Here is a 21,291-nt window from a genome sequence, read left to right as displayed (position 1 = left end):
TTAATCCTGTTGTAATTTTGAACTTTGAACAATTCAGGCGATACCTATCAAGTATTTATATGAAAGATCAAAATACATCTGAAATAGAATCACTATTCAATACTGACCATATATACAGCCAGAATATTGCAGTGGAGTTCAAACTTGACAAATCTGTCTCCCTCACCAATCAGCAAGGGAAAAACAGTGAAAACTGAAGGACCCAAGATGTGCTATGAAAATAACCTCAAGAATCTGGATGAAGAGATCACTACAAATATGTGGGCATCTTTCAAACTGATATCAAGCACACCAAAATCAATAAGATTAGAAATAAATACATGAGAGCAAATAATATTTTTATGTCCAAGTCGCTGAAAAAAATACCATCAAGGTGATTAACACTTGAACAATTCCAGTAATTAAATACACCGCTGGAATAGTGGATTGGATTCAAACAAAACTAAAAGCCCTAAAACTAAAATTAAAAACTAGAAAAATAATGAATCTTGCTCTTTATCTACATAGTGATGTTAACATATTCTATTTAACAAAGAAAATAGATGTGCATGGAATGTTATAAGTATAGTAAGCAGTTCAATAAGAAAAAGGGCATTGGAAGAATAACTTTAGGATACAGAAGTAGACACATGATGGTATATCATAAACCTTATTGACTGAACTGTCCTATGTGAAAGACCAATTGTAGAATATAAAAGAGATATGATAAGGCAAAGTATTACATAGATTAAAATAGCAAGCAAATAAGATAAGTCCTGGAGTAAGAATAGGAAAATTGAGGAAAGAGACAGATGGGTTAATTCTGACTGCACAAGACCAAACCTTAAGAACAAATAAATATAAATCCAAAATTGATAGTAGCAGACAGTAAACACTGCTTCCGCAAAGAAACTGAAAAAATAGTGGACCACTTAGTTCAGGCCTGTCAAAGTGGCAGCCTGGGGGCCAGATACAGTATGCACAGGCCACGCTCACCTCAGCTTTGCAAAGGTAAAAAATATCCTGATACATCACATACAGCCCGACACATCATGATACGGCCCACAATGTGATTGTTGTCAGGGATGTAACCCTAGTCTTGGCTTGGCAATATATATATATATATTGCACTACAAGCAATGCCAGGACAAAGTAGCAACGATGATACACTTGAATACCATTTGCCTACAAGAAATAACTAAGGTTTCTATTAAAAAATCAAAGTATCTTTAGAAAATGAAGTAGCTAAAGTGCTCTGGGACTTTAAAATTCAAACAAGCAAGCCCTTGCCGCAAAATACCCCGTAGTTTAAACTGTTGAAAAGTCTGGATAATGAACTAACCCTGGAGACAGCAGAATAGAAGACAACTAGAGAAAATTACAAATACAGAGACCTGCAAATAGAAGTAGAATAAATGTGGCAAAATAAATATCAAAATAACTGGAGCACAAATTGAACAACATCAGCATTGACCCCACCAGTCAATTGTAAAAGACATCTTTATTAGGAATAGCTTACCATCCTACAGTGATACCTTTAACATCATCAAACAACATCATCTTATTACAGGTTCTTGGGAAGGACTCAATGGATAAAAATGGTTGACTCTGCAATAAACCATAATAATGATACTATAATACAACTAACTCTTCTGGTTCAGTTACTTAATGACCAGAAGCTATTATATAGAAAATAGTTATGCCCACCTATAAAAGATTTTCTACTGATGTAATTGAGAGTTTTTTTAAATAAAATTGCAGAGTTTGACTAGTGACTCATTCATTAACTTTTTTATACATATGGTACTTGTTTGCTATGATAATTTACTTACTTTCCTTTTCAAAAAAATTATTTTTAGGGCCAATTATTACCATGTTTGAGGCAGTCCTTTTTTTCAAAAAGAAAATATGAATTAAGATAAAGCTGCATAGGTGTTAGAGATCTCTATCATAATACTTTTTTCCAAGAATGTCTGTAAATTTTAATATTGAAAAACATCTAGATTCATTTATTTACATATAATGTGTATTTTTGGTGCAGATACTGTAGCAGCAGCTAGAAATGCTAAATATTCATATATAGAAATGTCATTTCTAAATAATGACAGGATTTTTCAAAAATTGAAAATTGATTCCTTCTACTCCACCTTCTTGTATATTGGAGGGAGAGAAGAGAGAGAGAGAATGAGAGAATAATGTGCTCTCACCCCATTTAAAATTGTCTCAACAGGATTCCTTAGCTGCGGAAATTGAAGGATCAATGCGAAAAGAACTGCATCTGGATGATACTGACTGCTCAGATTCAAAGTATGACCAATATATTATAATACTTTGTAGAAAAGCTGTATTTAACACTAATAATCAGTAACCTTTGTGTACATGTAAAAATGTTTAGACAATCCACTGTAACAATCTTTTAAAAATGTCAATTCTTTAATTATTAAATAAGAAAATGTTGGGAACATTGGAAGGTTTTTACAGGTATTGCAAGTAGACAGTAACATTTTATTTAAGGTGGGGTTTGGAGGGAAGATATTGGAACTTGCTGTAATCCAACCAGCACACAAGTAAATAATTCAGCAGGATTCATTTATATAAGTAAAATTCTTTATAAACAATACCATATAGCAGAAGCCAGAACCAGAACTCAGAATCCAGAAGTACAAAATCACTGCTCACAGAAGCAATATAATACAGAGGCACACACATACACATACACATACACATACACATACACAGAGAGAGAGAGAGAGAGAGAGAGAGAGAGAGAGAGAGAGAGAGAGAGAGAGAGAGAGAGAGAGAGAACTTCCATTCCAACAGATGTTTTGCATGGCAAATACTGATAGGCAAATGTCCTTCAGAAATTCTAGACTACAAGTCATAGTTTACTGACAATATTAGGGCTACTGAGATTTGTGGTCTAAAACATCTGGAGTCATGTAGATAGGTACCTACAACATTTTTACTTGGTGCATTGCCAGATATGGTAAAATAGGTAAAATAGGGTTAATACTGTATGTATTCCATAGCTTGAGCTTACCTGAACGAGTTTGCAGTAATATGTTCTTTGAGATTCAGTCAAGTTAAACAAGTATAGGTTTGAGTTTGAGTCATCCTTGACATTGAAACCATCTGGAAATCTTTCTATATTGTTTTTGCAACCTCTGAAAGAAAGGCAATATATACGTGGAAGAAATCAAATCAACAATAAAATATGACAGCTGGTAGTCAGAATATAGGGGAGAGATGTAAATAGTTCAGTACAATTACTGTACTGCCACATAGATTACCTATGTGGCAGCTTACCATAATAGATTTTTTCCATTTAATCATATTAATCTATATTCTAGCATAATACTTATGAAGGATCTTACATAGCATATATAAATTTCTTGAGTCTGAAAACTATTGCTAGTCAAGTTGGGATATTATCTAGGCAAGAAAACAGGTCAATTATATTAAAAACAGGCAGCCTTTATGAAGAAGATACTGCTATATGCCCTTCCCTTTTCCATATATATAAATAATTTTAATTATAAATAAACTTTAATTTATAATTAAAGAATTTATAATTATTTAATTATAAAGAATTATAAAATCTTTCTTCAGTGTTAAGATGTAACATACCTATTCTTCTTGAAGACTGTTTTTAAAATATAAAAGCATTATTGAAGGAGTCCCTGCGGATTTTTCTTCACTAGTCATTGCTGATTATAGGGGGTAGTGCTCATCTCCATTTCAAGGGCCATGAGCCAGCTTTGTTCAAAGACATTTGTGCTATGATGTCGCCAGTATGATGCCAAAAAGCATTATTAATTATGATACAATATAATTGTTTAAAAATTTAAACCAGGCTGTCATAATATGCTGTCCTTCAGACATATTCATGGAATTAGCTGATGAAGGCTTGTTTATATATTTACTATAATGTGGTTTATATATTATTTGGAAGAATACTAACTGTATGTGTTTTTGTCAGCCATCACAAGAGAGTGTTTGACACTGTACGAAACATCAATCAGGTAGTAAAGCAGAGATCCTTAACTCCATCTCCAATGAACATCCCAGGATCTAACCAGTCTTCCACAACGAATTCAATCATTTCTAGCTGTGTCAGCACACCACGATCCAGTTTCTATGGAGGAGATGTTTCCAATATTGAGCTAGACAATAAGATGAATAGTATCATCCTAGAAACGGAATCCACTGAATCTAGGTTAGTAATGCATGGCTAATTTTTAACTGTATTCTCTTACGAAAAACAGTTTTATCCTAATGATTTTCTTCCATTTTCCTCACCTTCTGCTATTATATGGCATTCATTGGTTAGATGACTTCACTAGACAACATTATTTCTATATTTAGAAGAAATCTAATTTTAATTCAAGCTGTTCTTATCTTTTTTTATATTGTTGTAATTTAAGATTAATTATGTTTATTTTAAATTATCAGATACTTTAAAAATGTAGACCTTTTTTCTTCCTTAACTATATTTGTCTTACAGATCATCAGAGTAATGTATTCCAAGCAAATAATTCTATTTGCTGATATGAAATTAACTTTGAATAATTAAAATTTTATTTTATTCAAGTAATTAATTTTTAATTAATAATCACACTGCATTTTCCTAGCATGAAGATTGTTTGAATCAGTTTGTGGATTTGGAATTTTCCTGAGCCATTAAACTATAACTTCCATAGTGATTTCATTATCAATTAAACAAAGAATCATATTTGAAGTACTGCTTGGTTAATTAATCAAGAAACTAACAGGCAGTAGGGAGAAAGCAGAGCTGCTTAACTCATTCTTTGCATCAGTCTTCATGCAAAAAGAAATTATAGTTCAACATATCAAAAAAACTACTGTAAAAGACAACCTAAAAATAAAAATTAAACTAAGCAAGAAAATGGTCAGGGAACACCTATTTGACCTTAATGAATATAAATCATCAGGACCTGACAGATTACATCCCAGAGTTCAGAAGGAGCTGGCAGATGTTATCTCAGAACCACTGTACCTGGCAGGTCCTAGATGTTTCTACAAGGATCTTGGAATTTGGTGGGAGGAAGGAGGGAGGAATGGAGTGATCTGTTTCTGTTTTCTGCATTACTGTGCTAATTTTATATGAAGTTTCTGTTTCCCTACAATGATGTAGAGTGAGAAGGGTTTGGTTAGCATTGTTTAAATAGCTGATTTTAAATAAGAATCTTCAGTTCTTGCCTAGATGTCTTGTTATCACAAATCTTTCAATAAAAGCTCCTTTTGGAACAACTGCCATTTCAAGAGTCCTGCTTTCTTGGGAAGATTGGAGAGGCAAGATCTTACATTAGGCAAGAACTGCAAATTGGTCAACCTGGAGAGGTAACAGCCCTACCATGGGAACCGTGCACACCATGCCTGCCAAGGGCAGTGACTACAAAGAGGCTGAAGATTGGAGGAGAAGCCCACCCACCCCAAAAGCTCAATTGAGGCCCTCAGTGCCTGTGTCAAGGAGAACATTGCCTCAAACACTGCTGCCAAGCCGAGGTGGTCCATTGATGTTGGGAAGATGGAAGACTGGGGTAGCAAAACCACCCTCACCTGTGGGAGCCAAAGACCTGATTGGAAGCAGGAGATGGAGACCTTTACGACAATGATGAACTAGAAAGGAGCCACAAACTGGCCTAATCAACTCCTGAGGGAAGCCATGAATCTCACGAGGGAGGCCATCTATGGCATATGGATCCAGGATGCCCAGGCTTGCACTGCAGGCCAGTAAGGAGTACAAAAGGGTGCTACTGATGAACGAAAGGGATCCTCAACTCTGGGGGTATTGGCTGAAACCACAGGGGCTACTGATGAACCCATTTCCACCATGGAAGATCTGCCCAGGAGACATCTCAACACAAAGCAAGGTTTGCGACTTGAGAAGAGGCTTCCACTCTTAAAACAGAAGGCATTAAATTTCTTGGTGTCAAATTTGATGGAAATCCCCAGCAATTGGGATTTTTCCTTGCACAGGTATTGACCTACATGCAGGTGTGCGGGAGGAATCTCCCTACAGAAGGCACCAAAGTCAGGGTGCTGCGCAAACGAGTGCCATGTGAGAATATTCACCCGAAAGGGAGAGAAGCAGCCTGAAGGGAAACCCTCAAAGCCACTACCACATTCCAAAGATATCACCCAGGAGACCCATGTGGTCGTTGAGTTTTGCCAGAATCAATGATGGTGTGAGGAACTCTGACCTCTCCAGTGGAGGAACCTAGTCAGTCGGAGAGCGACTATGAAGATCCTCTGGTGAGGTGGAGTTGTTTACAACCCCTATAGAACTGTTAATTCCAGTAATGGAGAAAAGTGAGACATAAGGTATTGCTAGATTTGGGGTGCATGAGAAACCTAATAAGCCTGACTCTGGTCAGGGATTGGGCATTCAACTAAGATCACTAAAAGCCCCAATCTCGTTATTGAATTTTATTGGTTTTTAAAAAAAAATTCAAGGAAAAAGGGTTATAGGGTTGTAAAACATTTTGACAGCTACATCATGCGGGGGGGGGGGAGAAGCCCCCCCCAGGTCTTGCAACTTTTACAAACAATAACAGAAAAATATCAACATTTACCTAAGTATTAGCAGTTTTAAATTTAGCACAAAATCGTCAGTATATTTCAATCATTTGTTTTGTATCACTTCCATGAAAGTACATTGTAGCAACAATTGCAATAGTGTTCCAAGTCACTTTTGTGATCTGAGTCTTCTAGCTGTTGCATTCTCTCTCCCATCCACCAGCTAAGCCTCAGCCCCTCCCTCCTTTGTTTCTTGTGTAACATCCCCCATTTCACCTAAAAGAGCACTGTGTTTTTTAGCGAAAGCCTCTGCTTCCACTGGTGTGTGAATTCTAATTCTGCTGCCCTCCCAAAAAATCAGCATGCCTTCTGGAAATAGCCATCTAAACCAGACCCCATTATTATATATTTTTTTTGCTAAGAAGGAATATTTCCTTCTATTATCTCTTACTTTCTTTGGGATCTGTTTAAGAATGGTTATTTCTTTATCTTTATATTTTAGTGGTCCTCCCCTTTGAGCTCCTAGAACCTCATCTCTTGTAGTTTTCTAAGAAATTTGATATGAACTTCCCTTGGAACGTTGTGTGTTCTTTCATAGGCTGAATTAACCCTATAAATCAAATCAATGTCCCACCAGAGCTGTTGTTTATCTCTATTAATATATTCTGCTAGTATTGTGGTCATAATCTCCTTGAGATCTTCATTCTCAACTTCTGGCAAATTTTGGAACCTAAGAAAAAAAGACATCCTTTCAAATTCCATTTTTAACATCTGATTCTCAAATTCTACATTCCCCCTCTGGATTGTCTTCATCTCGTCTCTAATCCCAACGGCCCCCTCCTCCAGCACACCAATCCTCTGTTCATTCCATGTGGTTTGCTGGTTCGTCTCTCTGAGCTGTTCATTTAAGTCCTGCAATTGTTTTTTAATTTCGTCCTGTCCCTTTAAGATGTTTTGAAGCATCTGCTGAGTAGACAGGTCTTTTGCACTCTCTTCAGAGGCTTTAGGTTGTAGAAAAGATCCCATTTGTGACTGATGTGCAGGGCTGGACGTGGAAGATGTTGGGGCCGACGAGGCCTTACCAGGTGGCAATTTCTTTGGGCTCATCATGAGGCTCAGAGATAGTTGTTATTCTGTACAAAGAGATGGCGTCTGTGAGAGAGCACAGCCGGCAGGGATCACCAAACAAGCAGATCCAAAGGAGAACAAATCCTCTAGCAGAAAAGTTAAAGCAGATAGGTGGGTCAAAATATTCCAAATCCAGGGGAATAACATGTTTGAAGAGGCTCCTGGAGGTCTCTGGGGTGGAAGTTAGTTGAAAGCCATAAAGTTTTCCAAGGGAGGAGTCTCATTCATAAAGACAAAGAAGAAAGAGGAAGTTGGCCATCTTGGCTCAGCCGGTAAAGGTGATCAGGAAACAACAAAGTCTAAGTTTCCATAAGTAGTTTAAAAAAGAATCAGTTCAACCATCCTTTCTCTCACAATTGTAGCCAAAAAAAAAGATCCCCCCCCCCATTATTTAAGGGAAGTGAAAGTGGTTTTCAAACTTTCTCTCTCCCCCATGAAGGGGAGAGATTTCTCAAGCGCCGTTTCTCCTCCAGAAGTTGAAACAAGCAAGGCAGGAAAACTGCAGAACCGTCAGGAATATAAAAATAGTAAAAGACCTGGGGAGACCCCTCGGCTCACCGCTCTTCAGCTGCTTCGTTCCAATTGATCATTTCCTTCAGGCTGCGTCCAGAGAAGCGTGCAGTGGCATTCCGCGTGCTCCCTACGCTCCCCAGCTCCTGGGGCAAAGCTGGAGACACCCCCCTGCGGCCGCCGCCGTTCCAGGGGGTCCCAGCAAGCCGCCCCTATGGCAAGGCACCCTTCCCAGGGACCCTGTGCTCCCCCCAGACTTCAGGGGAGCCCACCGGAGCAGCGAGAAGGCAGACACAGACATCCGTCTCCTTCGGCTGCCGGAAGTCGCCTCTCTAAAAGCCCCAATCTCGTTCTAGGGGGTAACCTGGCCACATTTACCATTGATCCACTCAGAACTAACAATGGTAAATCATTCTAAAACCATTGTCCCCATGATGTCATCCCGTTTGGTTGATGCCACACTCTCCTCTATGCTATACTGCGACAGAACTTTATTCCCTCCGGGAACTCCCCCTTTCCCAGGTATGACCTTCTGACCTATCAAGACGCTTCCTTAATGACGGATCTTGGGATCCTGAGAGGTGGCATGCGAAGAAGAGACTTCTTAAGGGTTTTTTACAGGGGCTTTTAAACCAAATTTTAAGGGGGGGGGGTTGATTCAGATGGCTCAGACAGGCTTGGGGGGGAGTCTGCCAGGGCACAGGCCAGAGCTAACTAATGGGCGCGGGTTGGGAGGGCTGGGAAGGGTTGGGATTCCGGGAGAGATGCTAAGCCTTTCCATTGGGGGTTCACATCTCTACTGTTTGTGGGAGAGGCAGATATGGTGGGGGCCGAGGGCCAAATGATGTTTGGAGGACACGGGTTTGCTGTTTAAGAGCGATGGCACGTTCCGACCCTCATCGCCCTTCTCGCACCCCCGGGTGCTCGGGATTACAGGACCCTGGTCTCCGGCTGGTGTCGCTTAACGCCAGGTCTCTGGTACATAAGGCTCCCCTCATTTACGACCTCACACAAGTGGGTAGAGCGGACCTGGCATGCATTACGGAGACCTGGTTGGGCCATGAGGGGGGGTGCCCCTTAGCCAACTATGCCCACCAGGCTTCCGGGTGTTTCACCAGCCAAGAGCCCAGGGGCGGGGGGGTGGCGGTGGTTATTAGGGAAAGTCTCAGACCTCAGGAGGTCACTGTGTCTCAGATAGGCGGGTGTGAGTCCCTCTTTGTGAAGTGGGGCCTTGGAGCTCAGGTGGGCCTTTTTGTTACGTACCTGTCTCCCTGCTACGTTTCATCGCCCCTGCGGAGCTGCTGGATGTATTAGCTGGATTGGTGGTTGATTTCCCCAGGCTCATGGTCCTGGGGGATTTCAATCTGCCTTCCATTGGCGAGACATCCGAGTCAGCTTGGGTGTTCATGGCTTCCATGACAGCTATGGACCTAACTCAGTTAATTCAAGACCCCACCCATAATGGGAGACACATGCTTGACCTGATTTTTGTCTCTGGGCAGTGGATGAATGATCTAGATTTAGGGGATATTTCTATTCAACCCTTGTCATGGTCCGATCATTTCCTCATCAGGCTTGACTTCCATACCGCTACCCCTCACCGCAGGGAGGCGGAACCGACTAGATAGTTCCGCCCCAGGCACCTGATGGACCCCGAAAGTTTCTTGATGGAGATTGGGACTTTTCCGTTGCTTACAACTCGACCGAAGCCCTAGTGGAAGCCTGGGATAGAGCTGCCGCTGGGGCCTTGGAACATGTTGTGCCTTTGCGGCCTCTGACCCGGTGTCGATCCCGGATGGCTCCCTGGTTTACCGAGGAGCTCCGAGAGATGAAACGCCGGAAAAGACGCCTAGAGAGTGGCTGGAGGGCCAGCCGGTCCGAATCTGATCGAACACTAGTAAGAATTCATATTAAATCCTACTTAGTGGCGATAGAAGCAGCAAAACGGCAATTTTTCTGTTCTTATCACATCCGCAGATAACCGCTCAGCCGCCCTGTTTAGGGTGACCCGCTCCTTACTTAACCAAGGAACTGGAGAAGACTCCTTGCAGGGTAGGGCTGAAGAATTTGTTCAGTATCTGCAGGATAAAATCGCTCAGATCCGGCCAGGCTTGGACTCTGACTGGGTAGATTCGGGTGAGCCGACGGGGATGAATCTTGAGGAGACTATCTGGGATGGGTTTGACCCTGTGACCCCCGAAGGCATGGACAGGATTATGGGGAGACTTAGTGCTGCTACTTGTGTGCTGGACCCGTGTCCCTCTTGGTTAGTTTCGGCTTGCCGGGAGGTGACACGAGGCTGGCTCCAGGCGGTTACCAACGCTTCATTGAGAGAGGGGTTCTTTCCCACTGCCTTGAAGGAGGCGGTGGTGAGGCCCCTCCTTAAGAAGCCTTCCCTGGACCCAGCTTCTTTAGCCAACTATCGTCCGGTCTCCAACCTTCGCTTTGTAGCGAAAGTTGTCGAGAGTGTGGTAGCATGTCAGCTTCCCCAGTACCTGGATGAAGCTGTCTATCTGGATCCGTTCCAGTCGGGTTTTAGGCCCGGGTACAGCACCGAGACGGCATTGGTCGTGTTGGTCGATGATCTCTGGCGGGCCCGGACAGGGGCTGCTCCTCTGGCCTGGTCCTATTAGACCTCTCGGCGGCTTTCGATACCATCGACCATGGTATCCTACTGCGACGACTCGGGGGGGGTGGGAGTGGGGGGCACCGTTTTACGGTGGTTCTCCTCCTACCTGTCAGATCGGTCTCAGTTTGTGTTGACTGGAGGGCAGAGATCGACCCCCAGGCGCGTCACTTGTGGGGTGCTCCAGGGGTCAGTTCTCTCACCCCTCCTGTTCAACATATACATGAAACCGTTGGGTGAGATCATCCATGGTTTTGGGGTATGGTATCATCAATATGCTGATGATACCCAACTTTTCATCTCTACCCCAAACCACCCAAACGATGCCCTCGACGTGATGTCCCGATGCCTGGAGGCTGTGCGGATCTGGATGTGGAGGAACAGGCTCAAGCTCAATCCCTCCAAGACTGAGTGGCTGTGGTTTCCGTCATCCTGATTTGTACATCTTGTCCCATTTTTGACGATAGGGGGAGAACTTTTAGCCCCCTCAGAGAAGGCTCGCAATCTGGGAGTCCTCCTTGATACGCGGCTTAGTTTAGGAGAACACCTGATGGCCGTGACCAGGGGGGGCTTTTACCAGGTTCGCCTGGTATGTCAGTTGCGCCCCTTCCTGGATCGGGATGCTCTGTGCACAGTCATTCATGCCCTCGTCCTTTCTCGCCTGGACTACTGCAATGCTCTCTACATGGGGCTGCCCTTGAAGAGCACCCGGAGGCTTCAGCTGGTCCAGAATGCGGCCGCATGGCTTGTCATGGGGGTACCTAGGTGCTCCCATGTTACACCCCTTTTAGGCGGCCTGCACTGGTTGCCGGTTGTTTTCCGGGCGCGATTCAAGGTATTAATTATGACCTTTAAAGCGCTCCATAGCTTAGGCCCAGGGTACCTGCGAGACCACCTACTGCCACCAGTAGCCTCCCACTGTCCAGTACGATCCCACCGAGTTGGCCTCTTCAGGGTGCCGTCGGCCAGGCAATGTCAGCTGGTGACCCCCAGGAGGAGAGCCTTCTCTGTGGGAGCGCCTTCCCTCTGGAATGAGCTGCCCCTGGAGCTTTGCATAATCCCTGACCTCCGGTCCTTCCAATGCACCCTAAAAAGTTGGCTTTTCCAGCAAGCCGGCCTGGCCAGTTAATTTTAACTTATTTTAAATGTATTGTCTTTTAAATTCCGTTTGTTTTTTTGGATATGTATTTAATTTTTTAAAAACTTTTTGGGGGGTGTTTTTTTAATGTTGTACGCCGCCCTGAGTCTTTTTGGAGAAGGGCGGCATATAAATCCAAATAAACAAACAAACAAACAAACAAACAGACTGGACCCTAGTTCTGGGGCTAACCTGGTTAAAGAAGTGGAACTCTCTTGGTGGACTGGAAAGAAGGGACCCTCCAATTCTGTAATGAATTAATTCAGAACGAGGAACTCCACCAGACTGAAATACTGCAGAGTGAGGAGGTAGTTGTGGCTGTGGCAAAAGACCCCTACCAGGCATTCCCAGGGAATAGCGGGATCTGATGGATGTTTTCAACAAGCAGCCTCCCCAGTAGGTCTACGGATTGTGCCAATGAGATTTTACTGGGGGTCAAACAACCTAAGCCATACCTTACACTATGACTCCTTGGGAACTAGATGAATTGTGGCAATTCATAGACAAAAACCTCAAGCGTGGGTTCATTGAACCAGTGAGACCCAAGGTGGCTACCCCTGTTGTACTCTGGGAGAAGGACAGCTTGTTATGTTTATGTGTTGATTATACAAATTTAAATGCTATTTGCAATGAAATTCTTTATCCTCTATTCTTAATGAAGGACATCTGGTGAAGGGGAGAATTTTTTCTAAACTAGACTTGCAGGAGGCTTATTACTGGATCAGGATCTGAGAAGGGGACAAATGGAAAAATGTGTTTATTATCCACAAGAATATTTTAAGTTCAAGGTTTTGCATTTGGGCTCCAAGGGGCTCTCACTGTTTTCATGCAGCTAATTAATGAGGCGCTGCATTAGCCCTTCTTTAAAGGAGTTTTGATATCCTAGGGTACAGAATCTCTCAGCAGGGGATGCCAATGGACCCCACAATGATCAGAGCAATCCTTGGAGATCACTTCCGGTTCCTGTAGGTGACAGACGTGTTGTCCGCTGCTCGTCTCCCCGGTGGGCACCTTTCAGAAGCATGGGGGGCCCTGGAGGGGTCTCCTGCCGCAGGGCGGCTTGCTGGAATCCCCCAGACTCGGCGGCAGCCAGCAGGGGTGTTTCCAGACTCGCCCCAGGAGCCGGGGAGCGGAGGGGGGGCATGAAACAGCTGCTGGCTGTCTGCCCTTTCGCTGAATGGGCTCCGGGAGGAAAGAGTTAAGCGAAAGAAGAGCAGCTGAAGTGCCAGTGGGGAGAGATCCGCCCTAACTTCCTTAATCATCATTAACAGATAAGCAGCAGACTATTGTAAGTTTTTGTTCAATCCATTTTTAACTGGAAGATTAGAGGGGGGTGTTTCTTCCCCCCCCCTCGGACAAAGCGGCATTTGAACTATCTCTCTCTATATCGGAATGGAGAGAGAATAAAGGCTGACCTGCCACTTGTACTAACTATGTGAGAAAGATTGATATCACAGCTGCAAGAGGTGATTGCTGAGCTGTTTTCTTAAAAGGAAAAAACTTTATGGAACTCCTTGTTCTTCTCCCTGCGAAAGGAGGAGCCAAGATGTGTACTTATAAATGAAGCCTGCCTTTTGAAATTACCTTTGGAAAAAAAAACTCTGGTAACTGTCTTAATACCCCCTCTGAAGGTGCTCTGGACCTCTCCTGTTACGTGGGCTTCCTGATTAATTTTGACTATTTGACTTTTCCTCTTTCTGGTGTACCTCCTTGCCTTGGAACTGCAAAGGAGAACTAACTTTTCACTTTTGGATTTGCCTGCCGCCTGCTGCGCGCTCCTCTGACGCCATTTTCTTTCAAAAAGACTTATCATCCCTGAATGCAGATAAATGGGGCCCAAAAAACCACCAACGAGCAAGTCATTCTCGGCTCCTGCTTCTGCCACTTCCAGTCCAAGCATGCAGCAGACGAAGATTACTTCATTGTTACAACAAGAAGGGACTGGAGAGAGCTCAAAAGAACTATCTGTTAACCAAATGTTTCAGGAAATTATGAGGGGTCAAAATGAGTTGAAAAAAGAGGTGACTGATCTCAAAGATGAACTCAGAAGTGTACAACATCATATAACAGAAAACAAACAAAGAATTGGGGTGTTGGAGGAGGGGGCAGCTGAATTGGGGGAGGAGGTTAAGGCAGTCCAGAAGGGAAATTTAGAACTGGAAAATTTTATGGCAAAAATAGAACTTGAAAGAATGTCCTTTTTTCTCAGATTCCAGAACCTACCAGAGACAGAAAATGAAGATCTTAAGGATATTATGAGTACAATTTTAGCAGAATATATTAAGAGAAATAAAGAACAGTTGTGGTGGGATATGGATATGGTTTACAGGATTAATTCAGCATATGCTAGAACACACAATGTTCCAAGGGAGGTACATGTTAAGTTTCTTAGGAGAACCACGAGGGATGAGGTGCTAGGGGCCCAAAGGGAGGGACCATTAAAATATAAAGATAAAGAAATTACCATTCTTAAGCAAATTCCCCCCCCCCCAAAAAAAATAAGGGAAAAAAGGAGGAAGTATTCCTCCTTATCAAAGAAATTATACATAAGTTTGGTTTAGATGGTTATTGCCAGAGGGAATGTTGATTTTTTGGGAGGGAAATAGAATTGGAATTAATACATTGGAGGAGGCAGAAGCCTTCATTTAAAAACATAGTTCTTTCCTAAAGGACGAAAATAGGGGAGGTGGTGAAAAAGGTAGTAATGTGCAAGATATGAAGGAGGGGGGGCTGTGGCTCCATCTGGGAACAGGGAGGAGGGAGCAATATCGAAAAGGCTCAGATCACAAAAATAAATGTATTTGAAATACTATGGTAATTTTGATATACTACAAAGTGACAAAGAAAGAGATAATTGAACATATGGTTGATATAATGTAAAACAAGATTCTGTTCATGCTTATCTTTTATGTTATTTTTAACATTGTAAAAATTGTGAGATTTGGGGGGATTTCTACCACTAGCACGGGAGCTGCCAAAATTTTCTATGTACCTTTTTTACCTTTCCCTATAAATGTTTAAAAACCAATAAAATTCTTTTTTAAAAAAGTCAGAGCAATCCTTGAGTGGGAAACCCTCCATACTCACGAACAATTGCACAGCTTCCGGAGGTTCGCTAATTTTTATAAGCAGTTTATCCCCTCTTTTGCCCAAATAGCATTGCTGATTATAAATCTGTTAAAAACCAAGAGGGTAGGTAAACCAAAACCTAGCCAACCACTGAATTGGACTATGGACTGCCAAGCGGCATTTGAAAAACTGAAAAAACTCTTTTCAGCTAAACCTGTATTAAAACGCCCAGACCCAGAAAAACCGTTTGTAATCCAGGCCGATGCCTGTGATGTAGCAGTCGGTGCTGTTTTACTCCAAAAGAATGAAAAAGGCAAATTACAACTGTGTGCATACACCTCTAGGAAGTTAACTGAAACTGAACAGAAATGGGCAATATGGGAAAGGGAGGCTTTTGCAGTCAGGTGGGCACTCCTAACTTGGAAGGAAGTAAAATACCTTTTCAAGTATGGACTGACCACAAGAACCTGGAAGCACTCAAAACCTCACGGAAAATGTCTCCAAAACAAGTCCGGTGGGCACAGTACTTTCAACGCTTTAATTTCACTTTGAGGTATTTACCCAGAGGCAAAAACCTTTTGGCAGATGCCTTGTCTAGACTACCCCAATATAACAGTGTCAAGGCGGAAGTAATTACGTCTATACTCCAAGCCTCCCAATTAGCAGCTAAGGTCATCACACACTCTCAGGTGAAGAAGGACCCCTCCACCTTAGACAATGCCACCATCACAGATTTCAAAAAAGCCTTATAAATGGATGAGGGGTTTAGTGCCAATAAACATCCTTGCATAATAAAAGTGGGTTAGTTTGGGTGGGAAATAAGCTGTATGTCCCAGCTAGGGAAAGCTGAGAACTATGCAAGCTTGTCACAACTCCAAATTAGCTGGTCACTTTGGATTTGTAAAAACATTACATTTAGTGAAATGACAATTCTGGTGGCCTCATTAAAAAAGGACATAGAAAGTTATGTAGCAAGCTGCCCCATTTGCGCTGCCACTAAATGCAGGCAGGGGGAAACCTCCAGTCTGCTGCAGCTGGTGACCAATCCCTCATATTTCCACATGTGGTGGACATGTCCAAAAGCAAAAAATACTGGACTAAAATGCACACCTGGCTAGAAAAAATGATAAAGGAACATATAGATTTAAAACCGGAAATATTTCTGTTGGGCATCATACCAGACAAATTCAGTAAAAGGAATGCATATTTAGTAATACATGTGTTAACAACAGCCAAAATTATGTTCGTACAACATTGGAAGAGCAAGGAGATCCCCACAGAAAAGATAATAACAAAAATTTTAGAATGTGCAGAAATGAATAAGCTAACATTTGAAATAAAAGAAAAGGAAGACACTGAATATTTTGAGGTATGGGATCTGTTTTATCAATGATTAAATAAGAGAAACAAGAATTAAAACTTCTAGAACTACAAGAGAAAGGTTAATTTTATTATTACGGTTGATTACTATAACTTATTAATTTTGATTAATTCTGATTAGTATTAATAATTAATATGTATTAACATTATGAGGGAAAAACATTCTTATTATGAGATTACTATTAGAGAACACTATTATTATTACTATGATGAATATTATTCAAAAGAATTGTAACCAGACAACACACTGTCTATATTGATTTTGAACATATTACTCTTTCTATTTATATTAATAAAAATATGTGGAATAGACAACATCACCACCAGATGTATTTGGAGCTGGCTGACAAATTATATTCAAGTAGTAGTCCTTAATGGTACTACATCCACATGGAAAGAAGGAAGCAGTGGGTTACCACAAGGCTCCATCTTAGGCCCAGTACTCTTCAATATCTTTATAAATGACTTAGATGAGGGAATAGAAGGGGAACTCATCAAATTTGCAGATGATACTAAACTGGCAAGAATAGCCAACACTCCAGGAGACAAACTCAGGATCCAAAAAGATCTTGACAAACTTGAACAATGTGCCCTATCCAGCAAAATAAATTTTAATGTGGGGGAAAGCAAAGCTTTACATTTAGGCATGAAAAATCAAAGGTATAAATTCAGATGAGGCAAAAAAGGCCCAAAAAGCTACCACAATCCTGTGTTATATAAATAGAGGCATAGAATCAAGATCATGTGAAATATTTGTGCCGCTTTACAAACCTAAGTAAGTTCATACCTGGAATACTGCAATCAATTTTGGTCACCATACTACAAAAAAGATGTTGACATTTTGAAAAAAGTTCAAAGAAGAGCAACTAAGATGATCAAAATCCTGGAGATTAAATCATATGAAGAATGTCTACAAATTTTGGGTTTGGCTAGCTGCTAATCTAAAGAAAAGAAGAATTAGGGGTGACATGATAGCAGTATTCTGGCATTTAAGGAGCTGCCACAAAGAAGAGAGGGTCAAATTGTTCTTCAAAGCACCAGAGGGCAGGACAAGAAATAATGGTTGAAAACTGATCAAAAAGAGAAGCTGGAATTAAGGAGAAACTTCCTAACAGTAAGGACAATTAGGCAGTGGATCAGCTAGCCTTCAGAAATCGTGGGCGCTCCATCACTGGAGGTTTTTAAGAAGAGACTGGACAGTCACATGTCTGAGATTGTATAGGTTCTCCTGCTTGAGCATTTCTATTCTAAATTTTAAAATTAATCTGACATATGCAGTATCCAAACTGATTTTTTTTTCCTAAAGAAAATGTGTCTACCTTTTTCTAAATAAATACCATGATATTAATTAAAATAGGGGCTATTGGGTTGATAATTTCTTTCTCACTAATTATTGTATATCTAAATTCTTATTTCTGTTATTAGGGGGAATTAAGGAAAAACATTATTGGTAACACTGAAGATTACAGAAAATAATAATTTACCATTTTGGGTTGTAGTGGAGACCTGCACAAATCATCAGGGGAAAGAGCCACATTGACATTTTAAAAATCTTCAGGGACTACAAATACTAGACGTATGTGCTAGTCAGCTGTTTGGCTAACAAAATGGCAGAAGCGCTGTAGCTGGCAGCAGTGGCTCAAAATTTGCTACTTTTTAAAAAATATGTCTGCTTGGAGGGTCACATATTGCTTTTTCGATACTGCATTTATTAAAGCTGTCTATATTTATTAAACCAGCTATATTTCTGTTCCATGGTACATACTAGTTTTTTTCTTTAAATGTGCAGCTTGTGTATAATACATTAACCAGTGAGATAAAGAACATTCTTGTTTGCATCTATACCCCTACTAATCTATCTAGTTATTTTTCAGTTTGAAAGTGTATATTCTATTGATTGAATTGAAATTTTTAAATAAATATTTTCTTACTTTCTTATTGTCGCCTATATTAATGTGTAATTGCTCTTTGTTTTAGAGATGAAGAGAAGAACAAGAAACCAGGAACACCAGGAACACCAGGTTCTTGTGACCTGGAAAAAGCCCTTCGAAGGTTGTCCCTTCGGAGGGAGAATTACCTGTCAGAAAGGAGGTTTTTTGAAGAAGAACAGGAAAGAAAGTTGAAAGAATTAGCAGAGAAGGGGGAGCTCCATAGTGGTTCCATTACTCCAACAGAGAGTATTATGTCATTTAGAACACACTCCGGGTTTTCTGAATTTACTGGCTATTCAGGAATATCTATCAGCAGTCGTTCATACCTCCCAGAAAAGCTTCAGATTGTGAAGCCCTTAGAAGGTGATAATAAAGTTCCTCAGCATTTATCTGTTCTCCTTTGTGACTATTTGTGGTCTCTTCTCCATCAGCAAGAAAGAGGAAATTTTTGTAATACATACTCATTTTACTTTAGAGGTAGCCGTCCTGGTTGTTCGTTTGAACTCTTCTGAGGAAAGGAATTACTCTTTTAAAAAAGTAATGTATGCTATGTTTCTAATATATTCAGTAGAATATTTATAGTTGTTAGGGATTCATCTTGAATTCCTGTGTTAATTTAGATATTCCTCTGTCATTCAAACTGTGAGAAATGTAAACCTAAGTTTTATTGACATGAAGAACAATGATATGGTGACAGTGCATTGAATTTCAACATTATAGGACTATTGACTTTCATGCACTTATGTGCAACTAAATACTTGCTACATTGTAGTGTTACAATCTGAAAGTGGTCCTTAATTTGTTGCAACAAATTCAAGGTAGCATTCATTTTAAAAGCTTAAGTCGCTTTGCCTTGATCTGGCAGACCACTTACTTCACCAGAAATAGGCTTCCATGAAGCCCACATACAGACCGGTATTAGGATGTCATTTCAAATGGGTGCTTTTCTTTCATCATCTGAATATAAAATCTGCAGCCAGCTTACTCTATACTCTAGTAATACCTACTTATATTATTCCAAAGCAGCACACAGCATTTATTAAAATGTAAGATTATGATAATATACATTCTCTTTTTCAAAAGAATTGACCCATGCATAAAAAATGTTGCAGTAAGTGTCACCCAAATGTTTAATTTTGGGTTTTGGTTTACATTTTTGGAGTTTATAATATGAATCTAACAAATCAACTTTTTCCTTTTATCTGTAAGCTATTTTATTTTTTGGGAATTTGCATCAGAATTGGGAAATTCCCCCAACACAACTGAACCAATATACATTTTTGGCATTTTGGCTTTTGCAGAGTGCTTATTAAACAAATTAAAGTATTTTAGAGAAGAGATAGGTAATCAACTTTCATCTATTGATTATTAGTATTATCTAGGTTTCTGTCACCCATTTTGTTTTCTTCAATAAACTTTCATTCTCCATTTTCTCTGTTTCTCCTGGTTTAGCTTTTTCTTTGTATATGAAACTTTTTCTTCTTGCATTTTGTGTTAGTGATCATCTTTTAGATTTTACCATATATCTCTTATGCGGGAGGTAATTTCAGAATCCTTGTATTTTTTAAAAAATAATGATTTATTTAAATAATTGTTTATGAAATTTGGAAATCAACAATACATGTATTTCTATCTGCTATCTAGCTATTCTCTATTTTTGTCTTTGCCTATTTTGTTAAAAATATATAATTCAAATGCACATAATATCATTACAACATTTTATTAAACTATTTCCAATTATAGATTATTAATAGCAATTAATTTATAGATGATGATTATGTTATTTTATTTTATTTATAATGGAAATTAAGTTATTTATTACATATTAAGAATAAAAGAGAGGAGGAGAAAGGAGAGGAGAGGGATAATACAAACACACGCACAAAATGTATGTCTAGATTGTCCAATAATATGAACAGAGAAACACATCTTGTCCTGTCCTGTCGTATCGTATCCTGTCCTCTCATCTCTTCTCCTAGCCTATCCTGGTTTACATTTTAAGTTATATCTCTGCATAATGGGTCTTGGTACATATATGGTAGGCCTCTGCTTCTGTGAATCTGGTGCTTAGTACCTGTTTTTGTGCTGCTATGATCAATGCTTCAGTGTTGTCTTTTAGTCTGGAGTGAGCAAAAAGCAAGCTACTAAATATTTTTGTTTTTGTTTTGGTAAAATCAGAATGAGAGGTAGGTCCAATCCATAAGAATATTCCATATTATTCTTGGTCTAGTAGTTAAGGCACAGGATTACTCTTGATGTTGTGGTCAAACCAGTATCCTGGGAGTTTAAATTCTCCCTTAGGCATGAAATGACCTGGGTGACTTTGGGCAATCCCTCTCAGCCCCATCCATCTCAGAAGGTTGTTTTTATGAGGAAAATAGACGGAGGAAGGAATATTAGTTATGTTCACTGCCTTGAGTTATTTATTTAAAAAAAGGTGGAATAGTTTTTAAAAGGGTAAAACTGACATTTTTATGTTATTGTTTAATTGCTAGAAATGATGCTCTTCTCCCTCTGTCCGTCTTATTGAGTAAGCTAGTCTAGCAGTTGGGGGATAGAACTTTTCAATGTCCTTTCTCATCCCCTTTCCTGTCTACATTAAAGTGGAAAAAATATCACTGAGGGTTTTTCTTAACTCAGTTCAATTTTTAAAAAGTTTAACCCAAACCCATGTTTTTAGACAGAATTAGTCAATATCTTTCTATGTAGAATTAATAATCATTTTTATTACATTGAGGTAAATTGGATTTATTTCTTAGTCAACATATCAGAGTCATTGATTGAGATGGTCAATTGAACAAGAAAACAAATAAAGGATACATTGTGAATTTGGTCTGAGGGAGCTAGTTTATGCCTTCAAGTCAGTCTTGTCTTCTGATGATTGCCTGGACAAATCCCTGCAGGTTGTTTGGCAAGATTTCAGAAGTGGATTACCATTCCCTGCATCCTAGAGTTATAGCAATTGGACCAAATTCACCCAGCTGAATTTG

At 40.3% G+C, this 21,291-nt stretch overlaps 1 protein-coding gene across 4 annotated transcripts in view; it reads left to right on the top strand.

Annotated features, from left to right (window-relative positions):
* TRAK1 (trafficking kinesin protein 1) overlaps positions 1-21,291 on the top strand; it is a 290,199-nt gene that overhangs the window by 246,354 nt on the left and 22,554 nt on the right. For all 4 annotated transcript variants that reach the window (XM_081969801.1, XM_081969800.1, XM_081969799.1 and 1 more), the window contains 3 exons: positions 2,210-2,286; positions 3,959-4,195; positions 18,348-18,664. In XM_081969801.1, coding sequence (XP_081825927.1) covers positions 2,210-2,286; positions 3,959-4,195; positions 18,348-18,664 — 631 coding nt within the window. The remainder of the gene's footprint in view (positions 1-2,209; positions 2,287-3,958; positions 4,196-18,347; positions 18,665-21,291) is intronic.

Source organism: Natrix helvetica (assembly GCF_964273705.1).
Source record: "Natrix helvetica genome assembly, chromosome: Z".
NCBI lineage: Eukaryota > Metazoa > Chordata > Lepidosauria > Squamata > Natricidae > Natrix > Natrix helvetica.
Note: the sequence above shows the minus strand (reverse complement) of the source record. Positions and strands in the feature narration are given on the sequence as shown.